The 19,504-nt window shown below is 41.9% G+C and overlaps 1 protein-coding gene across 2 annotated transcripts in view; it reads left to right on the top strand.

Annotated features, from left to right (window-relative positions):
- The window catches only part of LOC135323455 (dynein axonemal intermediate chain 1-like), a 149,167-nt gene that overhangs the window by 27,179 nt on the left and 102,484 nt on the right, over positions 1-19,504 (top strand). For both annotated transcript variants that reach the window (XM_064501893.1, XM_064501894.1), the window contains exons 10-12: positions 3,517-3,601; positions 4,781-4,898; positions 7,017-7,060. In XM_064501893.1, the coding sequence (XP_064357963.1) occupies positions 3,517-3,601; positions 4,781-4,898; positions 7,017-7,060 (247 nt within the window). The remainder of the gene's footprint in view (positions 1-3,516; positions 3,602-4,780; positions 4,899-7,016; positions 7,061-19,504) is intronic.

The following is a 19,504-nucleotide window of genomic DNA, read 5'->3' as shown; positions in this document are numbered from 1 at the left end:
CAGCTGCTGAGAAGCAAATGTGAAGCAATTAGTGTTAATGAATAGTAGAGCAAGACCAAGACATTTATTTTCAAAGTAGCCCATTATCCATATTAACATGTGATTCCATTAACATTATTGCTGTTCTAAAAATAACTTATGCACAGAAATAAATGAAAAAATTGTTAGCTGATGAGCTCTCATTACGTTTGGCTAGCTAGCCCAGAGTTGGCCTACAAAGAAAAAATCAGTTTCAAACAGATCTTAAAAAAGATAAATTAGGCCTATCACTTCCACTGAGATTTATTTCAGTAAAACACAAAATAAATCAAACCCGAAATAGCACATGATCCAATGAGAAAATAACTTACTCTGATCTAGTTTAATGCCAAAAATGTAGTTATTCATGGCTGCATTGCTAGCAGCCCAGCTAGCTAATAAGAAAGCTGACTTAAAGCTCTTTCAATTTATCTGGACAGTTTCCTGCATTGCAGCAAAAAGTCCATTGAATAATATATTGTTCCTGTATTTACAGCGTTTTTTTTAAGGTTAGACTGTTTCCCACTGACCAAAAAGAAAAAAAAAGAAAGAAACACTATTATAGATGATGCAGGCTATAGCATTCATCTTTGAGAACACAATGAAGTAAGCCTTGTCTTCTGATCTACACTCCAGAATGATGTCTCTGGTTGAAAATTCAAAGTATTTGGAGTGCATGTTTCCTTGGACATATGAGAGCTACAACTGCTCATGTCTGCAGGGGACAGCACTGCCATTCTTCCACAGCTCCTTCCAGTAGTACATGCATGTTAAAGGGAGGAGAAATTTTTGCCTACAAAGTGGTAAATAGTAGGTGAATGGAAGGCAGCTTGGCTAACTGACACACCTGATGAACCAGTAGGACTCCGGGACATCTTGTAACTTTACCTTGTAACTATGACTTTTACCATGTTGGAAAGAAAAGTATTTATTGCTCTTCTCTTTTTTTGAATTGTATTGTAACCTTTCCAACATTTAACCTGTGTCAATTAAACTTACTCAGAGTAATATGCTGGTAGCAGCCAATGACATTTTTATAGTTGTGATGCCAATATTGCTGGACAAGTGTCAGCACAGGTGAATTGTTTTTTTAGGAAGTGTTTTAGAGGATGACAGGTCCTATCATGGCAGAAGCAATAACGGCAGCCTAAAAGTCAAAAGAGTGAAATCCCAAAATCGAGAGTATTGATTTCTACTTGGGATGTTTCAAATATCCTCTTTCTCTCCCTCTTTCATTTCCCTTAATAAAGTCCTAATGTCTAAGGAACATTTTGAAGAAAAGCAAACTGGATTAAAATTTGAAAACCTTTCTCCCTGTGCTTCTTAAATTCTGAATATGATAGCAAATTCTCTGCGTGGTTCTCAAGAGTTCCTCCCAGAAACCTAGGGAAAACCTGAAGAACATGGGAATGGCCATGCTGGTTCAGATCAAAGCTCAAACCCAGTAGTCAGATCAAAGCTCAAACCCAGTAGTCTGTCTCTAGCAGTGACCACAGGTGAAAGTGTAGGGAAGGGTAAGAACACAGCAAGTGTATATCATATCCTCCCACCCCCTGGCCAAATATTCTTCCAGCCTTCAACTATTTTCAGTGATTTTCCAAGCCCGATGTGGTTTGGCTCATGGATGGAAGTACTTGTTCTGTCTCCCTTGAAACTCTGTAATTCTTGTGTCTGCAACACCCTTTGGAAGAAGTTCCACCGATCTGTCATTCTTCTTTAAGAGTCACCTCCTTTTGTTTGTTTTGAATGTGACCTCCACTGACTCCACTTAATGCCTCTGCTTTCTGTATTGGAAGAGACAGTGACCAGTCAGTCCCTGTCCATCCTCTGTGGACAATTTAGGATTTCATAGACCTTTCTCATATCTTTCCAAGCCATCTCTTCTTCATACTGGCAAGTCTCAGCCTACTCAGTTCTTCTTGGTACAGAAACTGTTCCAGACTTTGGATCATCCTTTTTGCCCTTCTCTGAACTTTTCCAAGTTCTGCTTTATTCTTTCTGAGATGGGGAAACAAAACTGCATGCAGTATTGAAGATGCAGGCAAATTATCGATTTATAAAAGGTGTTGTAGGTCATAGACTTGAGGTTTTTTTCTTCTATGTCTTGTCCTTTTTATGTAGTTCCTTGGGTTTCATGCTCTTTGAAGTAGGGCTGTTTGTCTCCTTTGAGTCTGTGCAGAGCCCCATTAGGGCTGGGATACATGTGATCTAGAGTCATATTCTTCGTTAGGTCATTTCATAGTTTCTTTCCACATTCTGGACACTCTCTGGACCCTGCCAAGGATAACATTTCTTTTCAGTGTCCTCAAGTTTCTTTTCAGGAGGAAAGCATCTCGTGCTGGCAGCCATCAGGCCCTAGAGGTGGTTTGAAGATGGAAGGCTTTGAGACACTGATGAGGCTTTGGTGCAGCAGTAGTAGGTGGGGACTGAGGTCCTTGGAGCACGCTATCGGCGCACTGTGCATGCACTTGGCATTCTCACATCGCTGTGCAGAGCTGAGCTGGCATCATCCTCATGGCCCAGCACAGTTTGGGAGCTTTTAAACAGGTCAGAGCCACAGAGCTTGGACTGCTCCAGAAAGGGTAATGTTCTTAACTAGCAAAGCTGAGCATGTACTCCAAACACGCAGGTATACACATGCACACAACAGTAACATATCCAGTGATACAGATCAACGCAGACAGAAAGCAGTGCCTTTACCAGAACCCATGTAAGCACAAACAGCACTCACATAACCACAAACAGCATAAACAACTGCATGCCGTTCCTTCTGTTCAGCTGGTCGGGATAGAAGTTCTCTAGTGTCACATATGCAGAGACATCCCTCCAGTAGCTGGCCCGGACACTTGGTCTATCCAGTGGCTGTCTCCCAGATCCTGGTCCCTCCAGTTGTTGGCACCCAGACCTCTTATTCTGCTTGCTGGCTATGCCAGCTTATTATATATTGTATGATCTTATTGATCTGCATGTGTGCATCAAGTTGGAATTACCAGTGATTAACTGAAGAACTCCTAAATCCATTGATCTTTACTTAACACATGAGACCCTAAAGCTCTTCAGACAGACACCAGAGAATGCTGATACATGATCAAATATGTTTGTGTCACCAAAGCTGATGAACTATTACCAAGTGAGATGGGGGAGGGATCATGTGTGTCCTTTTAGCTCATTCCACCATCAGGTAGATGTGATGGGCTAAGGAAGACAGACTCAGTTTTCACTGAGGTTTAGACAAACGCCTTGCAATCATGCTAAATCAGGAGCAAATTCTGAAGTTACTGAAGTTCAGCTGAAGGATGGTAGCTTGCTAAACTTAAAATAAAGCAATTGCCTTAATACAAGAGCCCTTACCATTAGGTGCTGGTGTGAGGAGCTTCAGGTTAACCTCTATTCAAGTAAAGATCAAAGTACTCAAGAGTTTTTCAGTCAGACAAGGCCTGAAGGACTTGTAAATATGTGGGATATACATTTTCTTTTCCTTGTTTTTCTTTTCAACAGAGTGATGATATAACCAAGGTCTCAAAGGCTGCCAAAATAATGGAGCGGATGGTGAATCAGAACACATTTGATGACATTGCACAAGGTATGGCTCTGCTGGGAGACGTTTGCACTCAAGCCAGTACTCCTGCAGATGAGTGGCCACAGCTGTGGCAGGGGTCACAACAGCTCCTTTGGGGAAGCTGGCTCATAGTAAAGGAAGCAGGCCAAGGATTTCAGCAAATTATGCCCAGGCACAGGTTAGCAGTGGAAGATTAGGGCACAGCTCGTGCCCTTATGCAAGCTACTGGTTTATAACCTTACAGCATGTTGGCATCTCCAATGTCCTGCCTCTGCTGAACAGTTGGAAAGCGGAGCTAAAATGAGCAGGGCTAGCAATTCGCTGGCTTACGCAAGGCAAACAGAAGAGCAGACCCCAGTCATTTAATAGGCATGTCACATCAGCCCTGCTGCCAGCAGGCTGGGGCCAGCAGGGCCAGCTGATAGGTACCTGCTCAGCATAGCCCCCCAGGGCATGTTCCACGCAGCCAGCGTAGAGCAGCCCCCTGGCCGGCATACAGCTCCCAGCCCTGGGGACACTCTTGTGTCTATGCCATTTTGCAAGGGTGCTGCTACCTTTGTTCAGCTCCCTCCCAAAGGCCGTGTCCAGTGTGTGCTCATGCTGGTCTGTGTACTCAGAGTACAACGACACAGGTTGCCATGTCTACTCACCTGACCAGAACGTTTTCTCTACTCTGCTTTTCTGTGTCCATGGCTTTGTCATTCTTCCAGATAAGGATCCCTCATCCTTTGATGTTTATACAGCAATCTGTGCCTTGGTGACATGCACCAAGAGAAACTAATAGTCGGGTTATTCCAGGTGTCCCCAGAAGAATGAGATCTTTTGATTCAGTGTCCCATCCTCTGGCCTCTGGACTGTGGTTTGGGAGACCTGGCTAATAGTCTTAGCTCTCCCACAGCCCCGCTAGCCTTGGACAGGTTACTCCTCACTCTGGACTTCTGCTTTCTTTTTTAACCTGTGTTTGCTTTTGGACCATAAGCTTTTTGGTGCAATGACTTGGTGCTTGGTAAAGTGCATTTACAGGGCTTAGGTGCTGTTTTGAGATTAAGACTTCAGGATTGAAGCAGTCATTATATAAACAGTTGAGCTGTGGAGAAACTGTCAAGTATAACAGAGCCCTTTCTAAAGCTTCCCTGGCAGTGCACTGTGCTATTTTGTTTCAGATTTATTCACCAGAACTTATTCTTTGATTTTTGTTTTTAGATTTTAAATATTTTGAGGATGCCTCCGATGAATATAGAGACCAGCAGGGAACCCTCCTCCCTCTCTGGAAGTTCCAGTATGACAAAACCAAGAGACTTGCAGTTACTGCCATCTCCTGGTAAGTCTTTTTATTGCAAACTCGCTCTCAGCTGGTTTGCAGAGGAATGGAATTAAATGTCATACCACCTTGCAAGGCAGCACTTGTTTCTCTGGGAACACTGTTTTAAATAATTACAGCCAGCTACTTTTGGCAGCACCTAAGCATGCCAGGTGCTGCTGGGTGGAAAGCACCTTCTGTGAGACTGAATGGTGCCAGGCATGCACCTTTCAGCAAAAGGTGAAGACAAAGCAGGCTCTGTGCCCAGTGTTAGAGCAAAGCAAGTGCAGTTAGCAGAGCAAATAAGAGTCCCTTCTTGAGCAAGCTGGGAGAGACATGTCATACCTTAGGAGAATATTCAGTAGGAATCAATCCTGCACAGCCTAGGGCAGGAGAAAGGACAGTGATTGCATTTTTGACATGTACCATCACAGGAGAAAAAGTAAAGCAACAGAAAGGGAAATGCAAACATTGCATATGCCAATCAGGTATCACCATAGGCTATAAGATGCTGAGACACTGATACCAGCCAAGACCTTTGTGCATGACTGTGACACATTTAAAGTGCTGCTCCAAGAAGGGTAACCTGTTCACTCATGGCCTTATGAAGGTATTTGTGCAGACAGCAGTAGTAATTGTGTATTGTGATCTTACACAGTTCAGTGTAGTAGCCATTTGCTCTACAGTCCGCCTTTGTATCTTTGTTCCTGGCCAGTCCAGAAACTATCACTAATACTTTCAAATGAACTCTCTCTTTCTGAGGCATTAGTTATTACCATGAAAAAATTCTTAGCACCATGAATGAGTCCTTTTACTTTTTAACAGGCTTGATCCTCTCCAGAACTGGCCTGGTTCATGCACTGAGCATGAGATTGATTTAGTTGTCTCCTGCCTTCTGCTCCCCTGCAGCCAGGCCTCCTCTCACTTGTTTGCGACTCAGTGTCTTGCCAAATAAGGTGTGAGGTGAGGCAGAACATGACTGAAGTCTCACGTCCATTGAAGCCATTGCAGTAATTATACTTTAAGAAAGGAGGATGCAGTTGTGTGAGAATGACAAAATAATACTAAAATGAGATATAAAATTGGGAGAAAAGACATCTTCTGTAGGTACTTTGTGCTACTGTTGTTCCTATCTCCAGGAAATAACAGAAAGATGGCCCTGGACTTGGAAAAGTAATCCCAAATTGAGTTATGCAATAAGGTTTCCGAATTTACTTTCTTTCACACGTTGTTATTAGTGACAGTGCTCCTAATGGACAGAGAAAGGACATTAGGATTCCTCGGTATTAGCACAAGTGAAAAAGGAGAAAGTAAAGAGAAGTGTTTTTACTTTATCAATTCAGAATAGAAAGTTGGAGAAAACATTCATTAGGTAGGTTTGGCATACATGTATGTCAGAGAATTTTTATCCAGTGCATGTTGTGTGAGCTCAAGGGCAGCAACAGTATTGACCTTTGTCCCATGGAAACCCTACAGTAACTGTCCAAACATAGCAGGAGTAGTAAAGAGGGTAGTTGTCTTTCAATAAAGGACTGTAGAAGGCATCATAGATGGCTAAATGCTCATAGTCATTATACTTCAGCAAATATACTGGTCACCAACTGAGTCAGAAGAGAATTTCCCTTCCTGGTTTGTGGTAGTGGTCATGAACTATTGAGTTGATAGCTGTCTCTTGAACATCCATCATTACTTACTGACAGGTTGGGGAAAGTGAGTATGCTGGATATTATTCTGTTGTGGTTTAGAAGCTCCTTTATTCTTGCCTTGAGTGATGGAAGCTGACACATCTCTGCCTTTTCCCCTTCCTTGAAGACTCATCTTTAAAAGTAACTTTTCAGTGATTATGAAATGTACAAGCAAACAGTGCTGGAGATTGACATCCTATCTCAGCCTGTGCCCTTTTTATCCTTTTCTTGTACTGCTGTGGTTTTCTGATGTTCTATTTATTTTATGAGTCTCGAGTCCAGAAAAATTATTCACAGAAACTTTACTCGTGCATATGTTCACAGGGTCAAGCCCTTAGACTGTACGCAGTCCTATGAGAATGGACTCTGATGTTAATGTGTGAAGTACTATGCATTTCTGTTGAGCTACGTAGTTGATAATAAATGCAATCTTATATTAATTCTCTTGTTACAGGAATCCGAAGTACAAGGACCTTTTTGCAGTGGGATATGGCTCTTGTAAGTAACAAATATGAAAGTATTATTGAGAGATTTAAAATACTAAGGTGGTACATTGAGATTAAATCATATAATACTGTGGGCATGCATTGCATCTCATAGGTGATCTCAAGTGATTTTGTAGCAATTGATTGAAATTTAACTCAAGATAGGGACTGGGCCTTTACATGACATAAACATCCAGAAAGGCATAGGCAGTGTTAGCCAGGGCTTTTGGCTTATGGCAGTGCTGAGTTTTCCTTTGGTCGAAGACTGGCTTCTAGAAGCACCACTCAGTCCTTTTTATCTTTCCTCCTAGGCTCTGATTGGCATTTCCATTGGCATTATCAGAGGATAAACTTTCCAATAGGGCACATCAGGCCTAAATGTTGTGAAAAGACTCCTCCCCTGCTGTAGTATCTAGGACTGGACATAGAATAATTATGAGCAGCTATGAACATCTGCTTCAGAGGTTCCTGTGTTTCTCCATATTAATGTGTATCTAGTATTACTGCTCTCACATTCAGAATATGGAAAAGAATTCCAACAAACTGATATTTTCTTATCATTTTGTTGCTGTTTTGTTTTGTACGTTACACCTAACTGCTGAGTTTCTCTTCGTTTTTTGGTTTGTTTGTTTTTTTTTACAACATATCCAGTCAGTTCCCCTGTGTGGCTTCCCTGCAGCAGGTGTTGCAAGCACAGCAAGGGAATGGTATTTTTGAAAAGGCCATGGGCAGTGGTGATCAGACATGGAGTAGTGCCTTAGAACAATACCATTGCCATCTAATGTCATCTTCTACTGCCTTCCCTGAATGTAACTCTCCTAAACCTGGGATCTGTATCAACAACCTTGCTTTCCTCATGCGTGGTAACTCTTGTTGCTTACAGACAAACTGACTGCTGTATTCTGAATTCTTGCCTTCGCTTCTGCCCCTTTACTCCTGTCTAGATAAGATAATAAGGTCTCTGCACATAAACATGATCTCTTGCATTCCCCACTCTCTTCTACGTTCCAGCTGTAACTGAAGTGCTGAGTGTAGTGAATAGCTTTTTAGTCCAGGGACAGCATTCTGGTAGCTTCCCCCTAGGATCACCGCCTCCCAGGGAAATTCCTATAGGAAAGAGTCCTGATTGGAGACAGGATTCCATCAAGGTTTCCTAGGGTTTCCTCACCAAGGTAGCTTTCACTTTTCACTTTTTCGTGTCAGCAGACTACTCCATAAATTTCTCAGGAAATGCCTCTGGAACTCACTAAGACCTCTGCTTTTCTCCACTGTTGGTAGTATGAGTAGAGTCATGTTTCTGGCATTCTCATATAGGGAGTGTTGACCCTGAAACCTCACCTTTACTTGAGATGGGTGTTGTTAGCAAAAGGAAATACAGAAGAACCACCAAAACCTCAAACTAGATTGCAGAATGGTACTCATTATATCTGCAAAAGGAACCAGGTGTGTTGACCCAGTCAGTCTCCCCGCCCTCTCTACCAGGATAGTTGTCCTTCTTCCTTCACTGTTATTTATTTATTTAAATAAAAGATGACTCTAGAGTAAAGCAGTAATGATTTTCTGTCTAGCTTGAGATAGGTAGAAACTGAAATGGAAATCAGTCATGTTGCTACAGGTAACAGTATTTGAGAATGGCAGATAGCAGTATTAGTCACTGAAATGTTTACCCCAGATATCATGACTGCATGAATTCTTTGTGGAGGACAGAGAGTGGGGAAGCCGAAGAAGGGTCCCTACCAATAGGAACATCTTTGCCCACCAGCCACTTCAATTGCTCTATGTGTACTTGAAAATTACAGCTGAACCTTTTTGCCAGTGTTATTTGGCCTGAAAAAGTTAGAATCTGTTGTGAATATTCTGAACTAACAAGGGAAGTAGTTTGATGTTTGTTTTAGGAGGACAGTTTTTTTTTTTTTTGAAAGGATGCTGAAGGACCCCAGCTGTAATAGAATGGCTAATGAAATTCTTTGTTGAGAAATGTAACACATGTGGGATAAAAGAAGTCAGCACTGGCCTCCAAGGAAGTTGTTATTATTCAGGAAAGTGATCTTGAAGTCACTCTGGGTTTTTCTTTTCAAACACTCTGCAGTGCTCAGCAATAGTCAAAAAGGCAGAACAAATATTGATGGGAATTACTATGAAAGAAAAAGTAGACAGAACTTCTGGATACAATAGAAACAAAATGGAAAACAACATATGAAACAACAATAGAAGCAACAATAGAAAACAAAACAGAAAACAAAGCAAGTTCTATGATAAACTGATATCTTGATTACTGTGTACAGTTCTAGTTGTGAACTCTGAAGGAGAATATATTAGGCTATGGAAGAATTGGAAAAGATCCAGAAAAGGGCAAAAAGGATGAGCAGAAATATATATAACAACTTCTATATCAGAGAGAATAAACAGACTAGGACTCTTAAAATAGACAAGGAAGAGGGGATGTGATATGGGTCTGTAGAATCCTGAACAGTGTGGAGAAAGTGAAAAGGGGTCAAATATTCACCATTTTCTGTAACACCAGAATGAGGGAGACTTTATGAAATTGTTGAACAACAGGATCAAGGCAAAATTTAAAATACAATAATGTGATACATAATGACATTGTGGAACTTTTGTGCCTGTCCCCCATGCCCTGGAGGACAAAGGTATACATGAATTCAAAAGGGATTAGACAAATTCATGGCAGGCCGGTTTGCTGATGACCATTGGAAAGGGCAAATCATCTGATTCACTAAGTTCATAACTGCAAGTTCCTGGAGCTCTGAGAACGTACATGGGGATAGACCTATATTTGCCCTGATTCTTATGCTCTTTCTTTAAGCAGTTGCTGCTCAGTACTCTCGGAGAGAGTACAGTGGGTTATAGGGGCCTTCAGTGTGGCCCAGAATAGCTGTTCTTATGTATTTCTCTCTACTCTGACAATAGAACAGATGGGTTGCCTTCATTTATAATTGTGAGGATTGTATTCTGCTTGCAATATTGCAACATTACATTTTTATCTTAAAATGACATTTTTCTCTTAAAGTTCACTCCATATGAGCCCTGGAAATGTTCCTTTTAGTTTGCCAAGAAACCTAAATCGGCCTGACAATCTTTTTAATTCGGCAGGCAGCAGCTATTCTAAAGGGCAGATGAGGATCAGCTTTTGTGAAGGAAAGCGTAGAGAGGAACGCTCAGGATACTCCTCGCCTTGTACAGCAGAGCAAAATCTTATTGTGCTCACAGTTCCTGTGCTCAGAGGAGTGTAGGAATTAGGCAGAGCCTTTTCACTGCCCTGCTACCCAGGGACATAAGGAGAGATACAAGCTCAAGAATGATGACCTCCAGGGACATAAGGAGAGATACAAGCTTAAGAATGATGACCTCCCCACTTAGCCTATTCGGACAATTGCTCTGACTCATTACACTAAGCAAAGCCCTGATATCTGTGCTTTTTGGGTTGTGCAGAGTTATTTGTTGTATACATTACTTATGCCAGGGTCCATTGTGCCAAATGCAACGCAGATGTAGAGAGAGGTGGATCCTAAGTCAGTGGCTTGTCATCTAAGTGTGCAAGATATTCAGATGACTACTTATCCCAGTTTTATAGCAGACACAGAGGGTAGAGTTCATCTCACCTAGCCAGTTAACAGTTAGGAGCTGAGTCTCTGCCCTAGGCTTCCCCTTTAGTCAGTTGTGAGAGATCAGCACATCCAGAGGCTGTCTGCCTTGTTCTAAGGGTGATGTCCAAAAAAAGGAGCTAAATAGCCACCTGGAAGTCGTGGTCCCTCCCCAGAGAGTGAGCTTAGACAGAGCACCTAGACCAGATGCCTATCTCTTGGATGGCTGAAGTGAGGAAAGATGAATCCAGGCCAGAGTGAATAGTCCTGGAGACAGGTAGGGGCTGGGGTAGAGCCAGGAGCAGAGCCCAGATCTTTGGAGTCCGCATGCGGTGGCCATAACTACATCAGCAGTTTTTGTGCAACATGGATTCAGCAGCGCTACAAGGATACAAGTAACACATTTGTCCTCCTGCCCAAAGTATAGCTTTTGAAACAAAAGGTCCCTGTTTACTGTGGGTCCATTTCACTCCAGTGTGGGGAGCTCTGAACAAAGAAGCTCTAGCCTCTCCCCTGCACTTCTGGAGTTCTCACGAATGATCTGTTTGGATAAGTACCGTGTTGCTGATGCTGATGGCACTTTGCTGGCCTAAGTGTCTCCTCTGAACAGGGAAGTATTGTCATCGTAATTTGCAATTCAGTGTCTTTACTTTTTGGCTAGAATTATTTTTTATTCCCATCAGGAGGAGCTGTCTTTCTGGATTTTTTTTCCACAAATGAGATTGCTGGCTTTATGGCTACATTGGCGGCCTGCATTGTAGGGCTCAGAGAAGCTCTGATGGATGTTGGGCTTGTATTCTGCCTTGCTGACAAGAACATCACTAATACAAACACAGGGCTTAGCAGTCACCTTCATTCATGTTCCAGAAGTAAGTGTGCTGGTGACAGCATTCAGAGAGGGCTTTTTGTGTGAAACTCCATCTGCCAGCACAAGAGCTGAGTAGGGAAAAGCAGTATCTGCATTTTCTTCTATTGTTTCTTTGCACTGTGCAGATATAACTTGCCCATCACAAGGATGGGTAAGGAGTACAGACTCACACCCAGAGCACTGGAAATATGAGGTATTTGAAAAAGGTATCTATTCCCAGTTTTACTGGATCTGAAGTGGCTCTGGTTACTGGGGTCTAACTGTGGTTGGAACTAGTCCTCCTAAACACATCTATAGTGACCTAGTTTTCTTGTAAAATCAGGAGGATGAACTATGCTGGTACAGGGCCCTTTTCTACTGGTGTGACTGCATCCAAAGTAGGAGTTGTTATCCCTCTGTGACTGAACTAAATTGGGGTAAAATCTGGGCCAGACCTTTGACAGAGATGAGCTGGTATTTGATAGGACATGTCTCGACAATCCCAGGTGCTGAGGAGTCATGCTTGAACACTGATCTAGGGCACCATGGCAACAAAGCACAGGGAACCTGGGAGTGCCTGCTGGACAGTCTTGTTTTTTTCCTATTTCTCAAATACACTGCCCAAATGAACATGGACATTCATGAACATTCTTTCATTTATTGCCCTCCACTGATTGAGGCTGACAGAAGGGCATTACAGAAAGGATACTTCCCAATGGGACATACTCAGGGTGCTTCAGAGGGAACAGGGAAAGGAGCAAATGAGCCAGGCGGCTTTCACAACAATGTACCTCAGCTTCCTCTTCACTTCTGTGTTTCAAAGGTTTTGCTCACTCTGCTGGAGTCTCATCCCACAGCATATCTGTCACTCTTCAAGTCAACTGAATCTCTTCATCCTCAGTGCTCCATGAGCACTTAGCACTAAAGGATGAAGTACAGCTCCTCAAGGAGGTGGCTCCTCAGTAACACAGAGAAACTTTCTCTCTGGGAGGGGTCATGAAGAAAAGATAGCAAGATGAATGTGAAATCAAATTGGCATGGTCAAGGAAGTTGCTTCTCTTCCCTTGCAGACAGTTTCTCTGGAAGGATCTGATCCTGAACAGACAACTGAAGGGAGGGTTCATCACTACACACCACGACTGGCAATGACTATTTGAGGAATCAGGCCTTTAAATTGGAGTTTAGAATAAAGAAAATGACTGTCAACAAAACTTGCTCACTCCAGAAGGGAAAGAGTCACCTTGCAGGGACTGCGGGAGTATGTCTGGAGGCATGCCTTTTCTTGCTCTCTTTTTGTGCAAGAAGCCTGGTTACTCCATCTAGGAAGCAAAGAGTAGAAAAAATAATTAGCAGAGAATTCCCAATACACTCTTCACTCCAAAGATTGCATAAAAATTAAGATCAGCTCCATATTACAAACCATTTCAGCTTGTACACAGACTGTTGCAAGCCGAAAGACTTTTGTTAGGCCAAATACTTAGTTTCCTGGAAATAGCCAAATATAAATTTGAGTAGCACAAGTGAGGAATAGGAGAGGCTGAGGTACCCTGTACCCAGGTTCTTCCAAGGGAAGGAAATTCGTTAGGCACCCTTTATCCTGATGGTTTCAGAGGGTGGTTCATGCTTCATGCTGTAGAAAGACACTGAAACCTTAAAGTCTTTGGTAATCTGAGTTAGGGCAGATTCTCTCTAACACAGTGTAGGATCCTGAGCATGAAAGCAAAACATTTGGGCCAGGCATCAGAAAGGGCTCTTGGTATCACTGCATAATCGTGCCCTGCCCTGCAAAGTGGAGGACTGCAGCCATGGGCGGTCTTTGTTGGTTAAGACAAGTGTGCAAAACCCACAAATCCAAGAGCCAGGTTAGGCATCAGGAAAAGATTCTTTCCTGATGCTGATAGATGAGCAAGTGAAGCATTAAAGCATAAGCTCTGATGATAACTCTCTTAAGGCAAGCCTTCTGAACATGGGGAGGACAATGTTCTCCTTGGGGTCAAGGAAGAAAGTGAAGGGCAGCAGGGCTGGATTCCATCCCACCACATATTGACTGGAGGACTTTTCTTAAAAGCTGGGTCAAAGCATACCTTTTAGAATGATACTCAGTTTCTCTGTCAAAACTCAATCTGATGGTGAGTCCTTCAGCCCCCTTCCCCTGCCCCGCCTATTCAACTTTGCTGTTTCAACTTTGAATTGGTCTTCCTGATGGTAAATGGTATGTCATTTCAAGATTGGATTTATCTAACTTAAATTTTCAGTCATTTAAACTCATTATTCTCTTGTCAGCAAACTCAAAAAGCCCTTTCAGCAAGTCCTTTCTCCCTGGGTGAGTGCCCATATGCATCGATGAAGACATCTTTCATTCTTCTCTTCTTTAGGCTGAACTCATTAAGCCATGCTCAAGAAGGTTTGTTTTCCACCTGCCATGTCATTTCAATGGGCTTTCTCTGACCTCTCTCCAACACATCCACATTCTTCTTGAGTGCAGACACCATAACCAGACACACCAATCTAGTTGCTGTCTTATGTGTGCTTCATGTAGAGACATAGTTGCATGTCTGATGGTCCTCTCACTTCTATACCAAGCCACTTTGTACCGACCGTTCGTGATAATTGGGTTAGCCACAGTAACTGGAACACAACTTTGAGTTTAGCCTTCCATCTTCAATGTAACCTTCATTCCTCGTTCTCAAATAGAGAATGGAAATTGGATGTGTGATGGTGCCCGTTTAACCAAGAGGTTCAGAGCATGCTGTAAGAGCAGCTGTCTTCATTATACTTTCTGTGCCACCCACTGTTGTGTCATCTTCAGGCTCTATCAGCAAACATTTTATATCATTATGTAGATCAAAATAAAAATATTGCGCCACGTTGGACTAAACTGTTGCCTGGGAATCTGCACTAGAAACCAGCCCTTTTCATTTCTCTCTCTGTTTACAGCTTGACTTTAGGGTCTGGCAATAAGCCAGTTTTTAATCCATCTAGTATGTGCTCTGTTAATTCCATGTCATAAAAGCTTTTAAATCAAATATTATGATGTATGCAACTGAAAGCCTAGAGAATACACAGATATGTTCTGTCAGCAGAGTTACTTCATCAGTCATCCTGACAAAAAGGACTGCAGCTTTGACAAGACATTTAGCCTCTGTATAGGTCTTGTGACCTAAGCAAGTGGGAAGATAATTCAGCAGGAGGCCTGGGATCCTCATGCTGAAGGAATCTCACCACACGCAGATAAGGAGGATGGATATTAATTCACGTTTACTACTTGTTAGAAGCTATAATGTTTTATCTGATCTTGAAATGTAGATAACTCTTTGAAGTTTTCTGCAAGATCTTGGTCAAATTATGTGAATATCAATGAGACATGAAGTCCAGCTCTCTCAAATTCACAGATACATTAGAAAGTCATAGAAAATAGAACTGAAAAGGATTTTCAAAAGTCAGTAGTCCATTCCTGTGCTAGATAGGACTTTTATTTAAAATATGGGTCGGAGAAGTAGCCTTAGTCAGACTTAATCAAGATTGCATGCAGTGTAATTCCTGGCACAGTTGAGAGAAAAAGCCCTATAGCTGACAGGGAATCTTCACGACAAGGAGAGAAGTGTGTGTTTGAGATGGAGAACCCTACAAGTCTGTGAAAACTCTGATTTCAAGATGCAGCCTGCAGGATAAAGGAGAAGCAGTGTTAGAAACTGTACCGGGTGTTTGTCTGTGGATAGTTTTCTTCTCTGTAGTGGTAAACTTAAAGGCTGTGATGTGGCACGTGGAAGATGCTGTCTGGACTGGATTTACATAACAACCTGCTCTTAAATTTTCTAGCTTCTGATGAGTGACTGAAGAGCTTTAGAAAGTAAAAGCAGTAAGAGGACTGAGTGCTGGCTGAGAAATTCAGATCTCTGAATCAGCTCATGGAGTCTCTTCCAGGTGGCTTTGGAGATGTATAACTATTTAAATCATGTTCCCAGAATGGACAAAGAACGCTACTGGGAGCTGAGTTCCCTTTTCCCAAGCTGCATGAGTTTATTTTTGTATTGAGAATATGAGATTGAAGACCTTGTCAGAGAGAGAAAAAGCATTTTAGATCGGTTAAATGAAATTCCTTGTCTTGTATAAGGCTGTGTGCACATGTGGTTCAGTTGAGGGGACTGCACTACAGCAAGGGACTGGCAGCTCCCCAGTCACGTGGGGGATCCATCAAGGAGCTGTGGCCTTTTAAGACCTCACAGTAATGCTACTGCATTTTTCTAAGCACAATACCACAAAAAACTAATAGAGATTCATGTGGCCCACAGTCACATGTACACACCTCAAAGGGAGATTCATGTTGTAGTCTAGATTTAATTTCCTATTTGGCATATATTTGTGTAAAGCACGAAAACAACATAACAGATCCCAGCTTTGGGAAAACGTGTCAGTTCAGAGGCTTGTGCCTAGCATTGATTTGATGCTGTTAAAATTAAATATGTCTTGAATGTTAACAGGCCCAAGAGAATCACTCTGAGTTTTTGGTAACAATATTGAGAACTGTGTTGTGCCAGTATGATGGCTGAATATTTCTTTTTAGCTGTGAATGTATTGTTTATTGACATTTTGGGGCGTTTGTATATAAATTGTAGGACTGTCACTGTTTGCCAATACTGATGATGCCAGTTATTAATGGTAGTTATTTAACAGTTAGTGTTATATTAGAATTTATCTTGAGAAAGAAAAATGAAACAGTCACAGAATTAAAACTTAATGGTTGCTTAGTTGCCAGTGATTTTACTTGATTATATTTGCTATAGCAGGCAGACTGAAGCCCCTCTAAGTAATACACCAAGCTGCTACTCTAAGAGGGTTCCTATTACAATGCAGAAAACATGCATCAGCCAAATAAGCAAAGAGAAAAAATTAAAAGGGAAAATGTGACTCTTATTTGTGAATAGTTCAAGAACATTTTTATGGATGCTCAATGTCCCCAGAATCAAAAAGAAAACCCTGGACGACATGGGCCTGCTCTATATTAATTTTTAAATACTGTGTGTACTATGTGACTTTTTAATAGCTGTAAGGAGTATTTCTTGACTACCTTGTATTAATTAAAAGAGGCTATTGGGGAAAAAAAGGCAGGAAATCAAACCCAGGGATAAGATGCCCCTAGGGCAAACATATCAAAAGTCGTTAAAAACTAGACCTAATGCCAGTCTATGTTTTCATCCATGAGGAAGAAGTAAATGGAAATTCATTACCGATAAAATGTTTTGATGAGATAAATAATCTGCGAAGTGGTAAGAAATGGAACAATCAAATCAAAGACAGAGCGATTTAAATCCCTTTGGTAGCTGAGTAGAAGAAATCACTAGATATTACAGCGTCCAAACATATGCTCATACTTCTAAGGAAAGAAATTCAAGCTATACATTCATGATGGAGCCTTATCTTGAGGAGCAGTTATTTTCAAAAAAGCTTGAAAACTGCAGGGGATATCATTTCCAGACACGCAGAGGACAAGAAAGTGATTGGGAGTAGTCAGCATGAATTTATGACGGGGAGATCGTGTTTAACCAACCTGATAGCCTTCTACGATGAGATGACTGGCTTGGTGGTAGTGCAATAGATGTTGTTTATCTTGACTGTAGTAAGGCGTTTGACACTCTATGTCTCCCATAATGTTCTCATAGACAAGCTGATGAAGTATGGGCTAGATAAGTGGACAGCGAGTAGGACTGAGAACTGGCTGAACTGCCAGACTCAGAGGGTTGTGATCAGTGGCACAAAGCTCAGCTGGAGGCCAGTCAGTAGTTGGGTACCCCAGGGGTGGATACGGAGCCCAGTAGTGTTTAACGTCTTCATTAATGATCTGGACAATGAGGCAGAGTGCAGCCTCAGCAAGTTTGTAGACAATACAGAATGGAGAGGAGTGGCGGGTAGACCACATGGTTGTGCTGCCATTCAGGAGGACCTAGACAGACTAGAGAAACAAAGGGAAGTGCAAAGTCCTGCACCTGGGGAGGAATAACCCCCTGCACCAATACAAACTGGAGGCCCAGTGTCTGGAGAGCAGCTTTGCAGAAAAGGACATAGGAGTCCTTTGACCATGAACCAGCAAAGTGCCCTGATGGCAAAGAAGGCAAATGGTATCCTGGGCTACATTAGCAAGAGTGTTGCCAGCAGGTCAAGGGAGGTGATCCTTCCCTTCTACTCAGCCCTGGTGAGGTCACATCTGGAGTATTATGTCCAATTCTGGGATCTCCCATACAAGAAAGATGTGGACCTACTGGAGCAAGTCCAGCAAAAGCCACAAAGATGATAAGGGACAGAAGCATCTGTCATATGAGGAGACGCTGTGAAGAGCTGGATCTGTTTAGCCAGGAAAGGCTCAGGGGAATCTTGCCAATGTTTATAAATATCTGATGGGAGGGGTAAAGAAGATGGAGCCAGACTCTTCTCTGTGGTGCCCAGTGGCAAGACAAGAGGCAATGGGCACAAACTGAAACACAGAAAATTTCATCTGAACGTAAGGGAACACTTTTTATCTTCGAGGGTGGTTGAGCGCTGGGACAGGTTGCCAAGAGCAGTTGTGAAGTCTCCATCCTTGGAGACTCACCTTGGAAACTGGATTAGGCATGGTCCTGGGCAACCTGCTGTAGTTTACCTGCTTGAGCCTGGGGGTTGGACCAGATGATCTTCAGAGGTCCATTCCAACCCCAACTATTTGATTCTGCTGTGGTGAAACCCCAAGGCTATACTGCAGTGAAGAAAAGCCTCTGAGATCCTTGGCTCTATATAAAGGGGAATTTTGGAAAGGAACTGAGAGGCTCTTTTACCTTGGTATTTAGTGTGTTGGAGTGATCACCCTGGAATGGTGTGCTCACTTCTGGTTTTGACGTGCTGAGGAGTAGGGTCATAAACTGGAGAAAAGAATCTTAGAATTGGAGGACTGACCTTAGAAACAAATTCAAATAACTCAGTCTGTTAGCTTGTCAATGGGAAGCTTATTAGGTAGTTGGATCGTGGTCTACTAACTCCCTATATCAGGAAGACAGATCATGTAACAGGGGGATCTTTAATCTGCCAGAAAAATGCTGTAATGAGATCCGAGAAAAGCTGGAGCTGCATGAATTCAGACCAAATGAAGTGTGGCTTTTTAATAGCTGTTGGGTAATTGAGAACAGTTAACTTTGGAGTGTGGTAAACTCCCAACTTCTGGAAATTTTAAAATATGTAAATTTTAAAGATATGATATTTGTCTGTGATTTCTGCTTTTTGGCAGCTATGTTTGTTTGATTTAAAACAAGAATTAATGTAGAAAAATCTTATGTTCTTCATAGGTTATGTTCTTCAAGAGTCTAATGAATTAGTCTTGCCTTTTTTGGGGCTGCTGTCTGCACTGTCTAGTGTTAGAGAATTTAAAGTTCACTTGCAAAATATCTGTATCTTCCTCCATGATTTGGAGGTCTCTGGAAACCTCTCTAGTGTAATCGGTGTTAGAAATTTAAGCCATCATACATTTGGTTTATTGAGATAAGTAATTAATTGTGGTCAATTAAACATAATTACATTGAAAATTACAACACTTTTATATCTATTTTCCAAATACCCAGTATCTCTTACTACTCATACAGGCTCTGGGAGTGTACCAGTGGCAGTACCCATTATACCGTCAACTCTGTTAGTAAATATAACCTACTAAGTATAATACTTTGAATGAATCACATGAAAGATTAATTCCAGTTGGTGACTTAATTACTGATTTGTGATTTAAATTCTCTAAGCTTTGCCTAATTTTCCTAGCCTTAACCTTTTGATTCATTTAATTTTAAATCAACTCATAATGTAGTCTTTTGCTGTAGCATTTTGTTAAGCATGAAATAAAAAGCTGTTTATGCGTGTCATGGAAAAAGACATATTAAGAGGTTTTGTACAGCCTGGGGATCAAAGGAACTGCTCAGCCATCCTGTCATGTCTCCGGTGCATTGCAGGCCATTAACTTCTATCCACTTACCTTTGTGTCTAGCCCAGTTTGATT

This window comes from Dromaius novaehollandiae, chromosome Z (genome assembly GCF_036370855.1).
Source record: "Dromaius novaehollandiae isolate bDroNov1 chromosome Z, bDroNov1.hap1, whole genome shotgun sequence".
In the NCBI taxonomy this organism is placed as follows: Eukaryota; Metazoa; Chordata; class Aves; order Casuariiformes; family Dromaiidae; genus Dromaius; species Dromaius novaehollandiae.
This window is presented reverse-complemented; position numbering and strand designations above follow the sequence as displayed.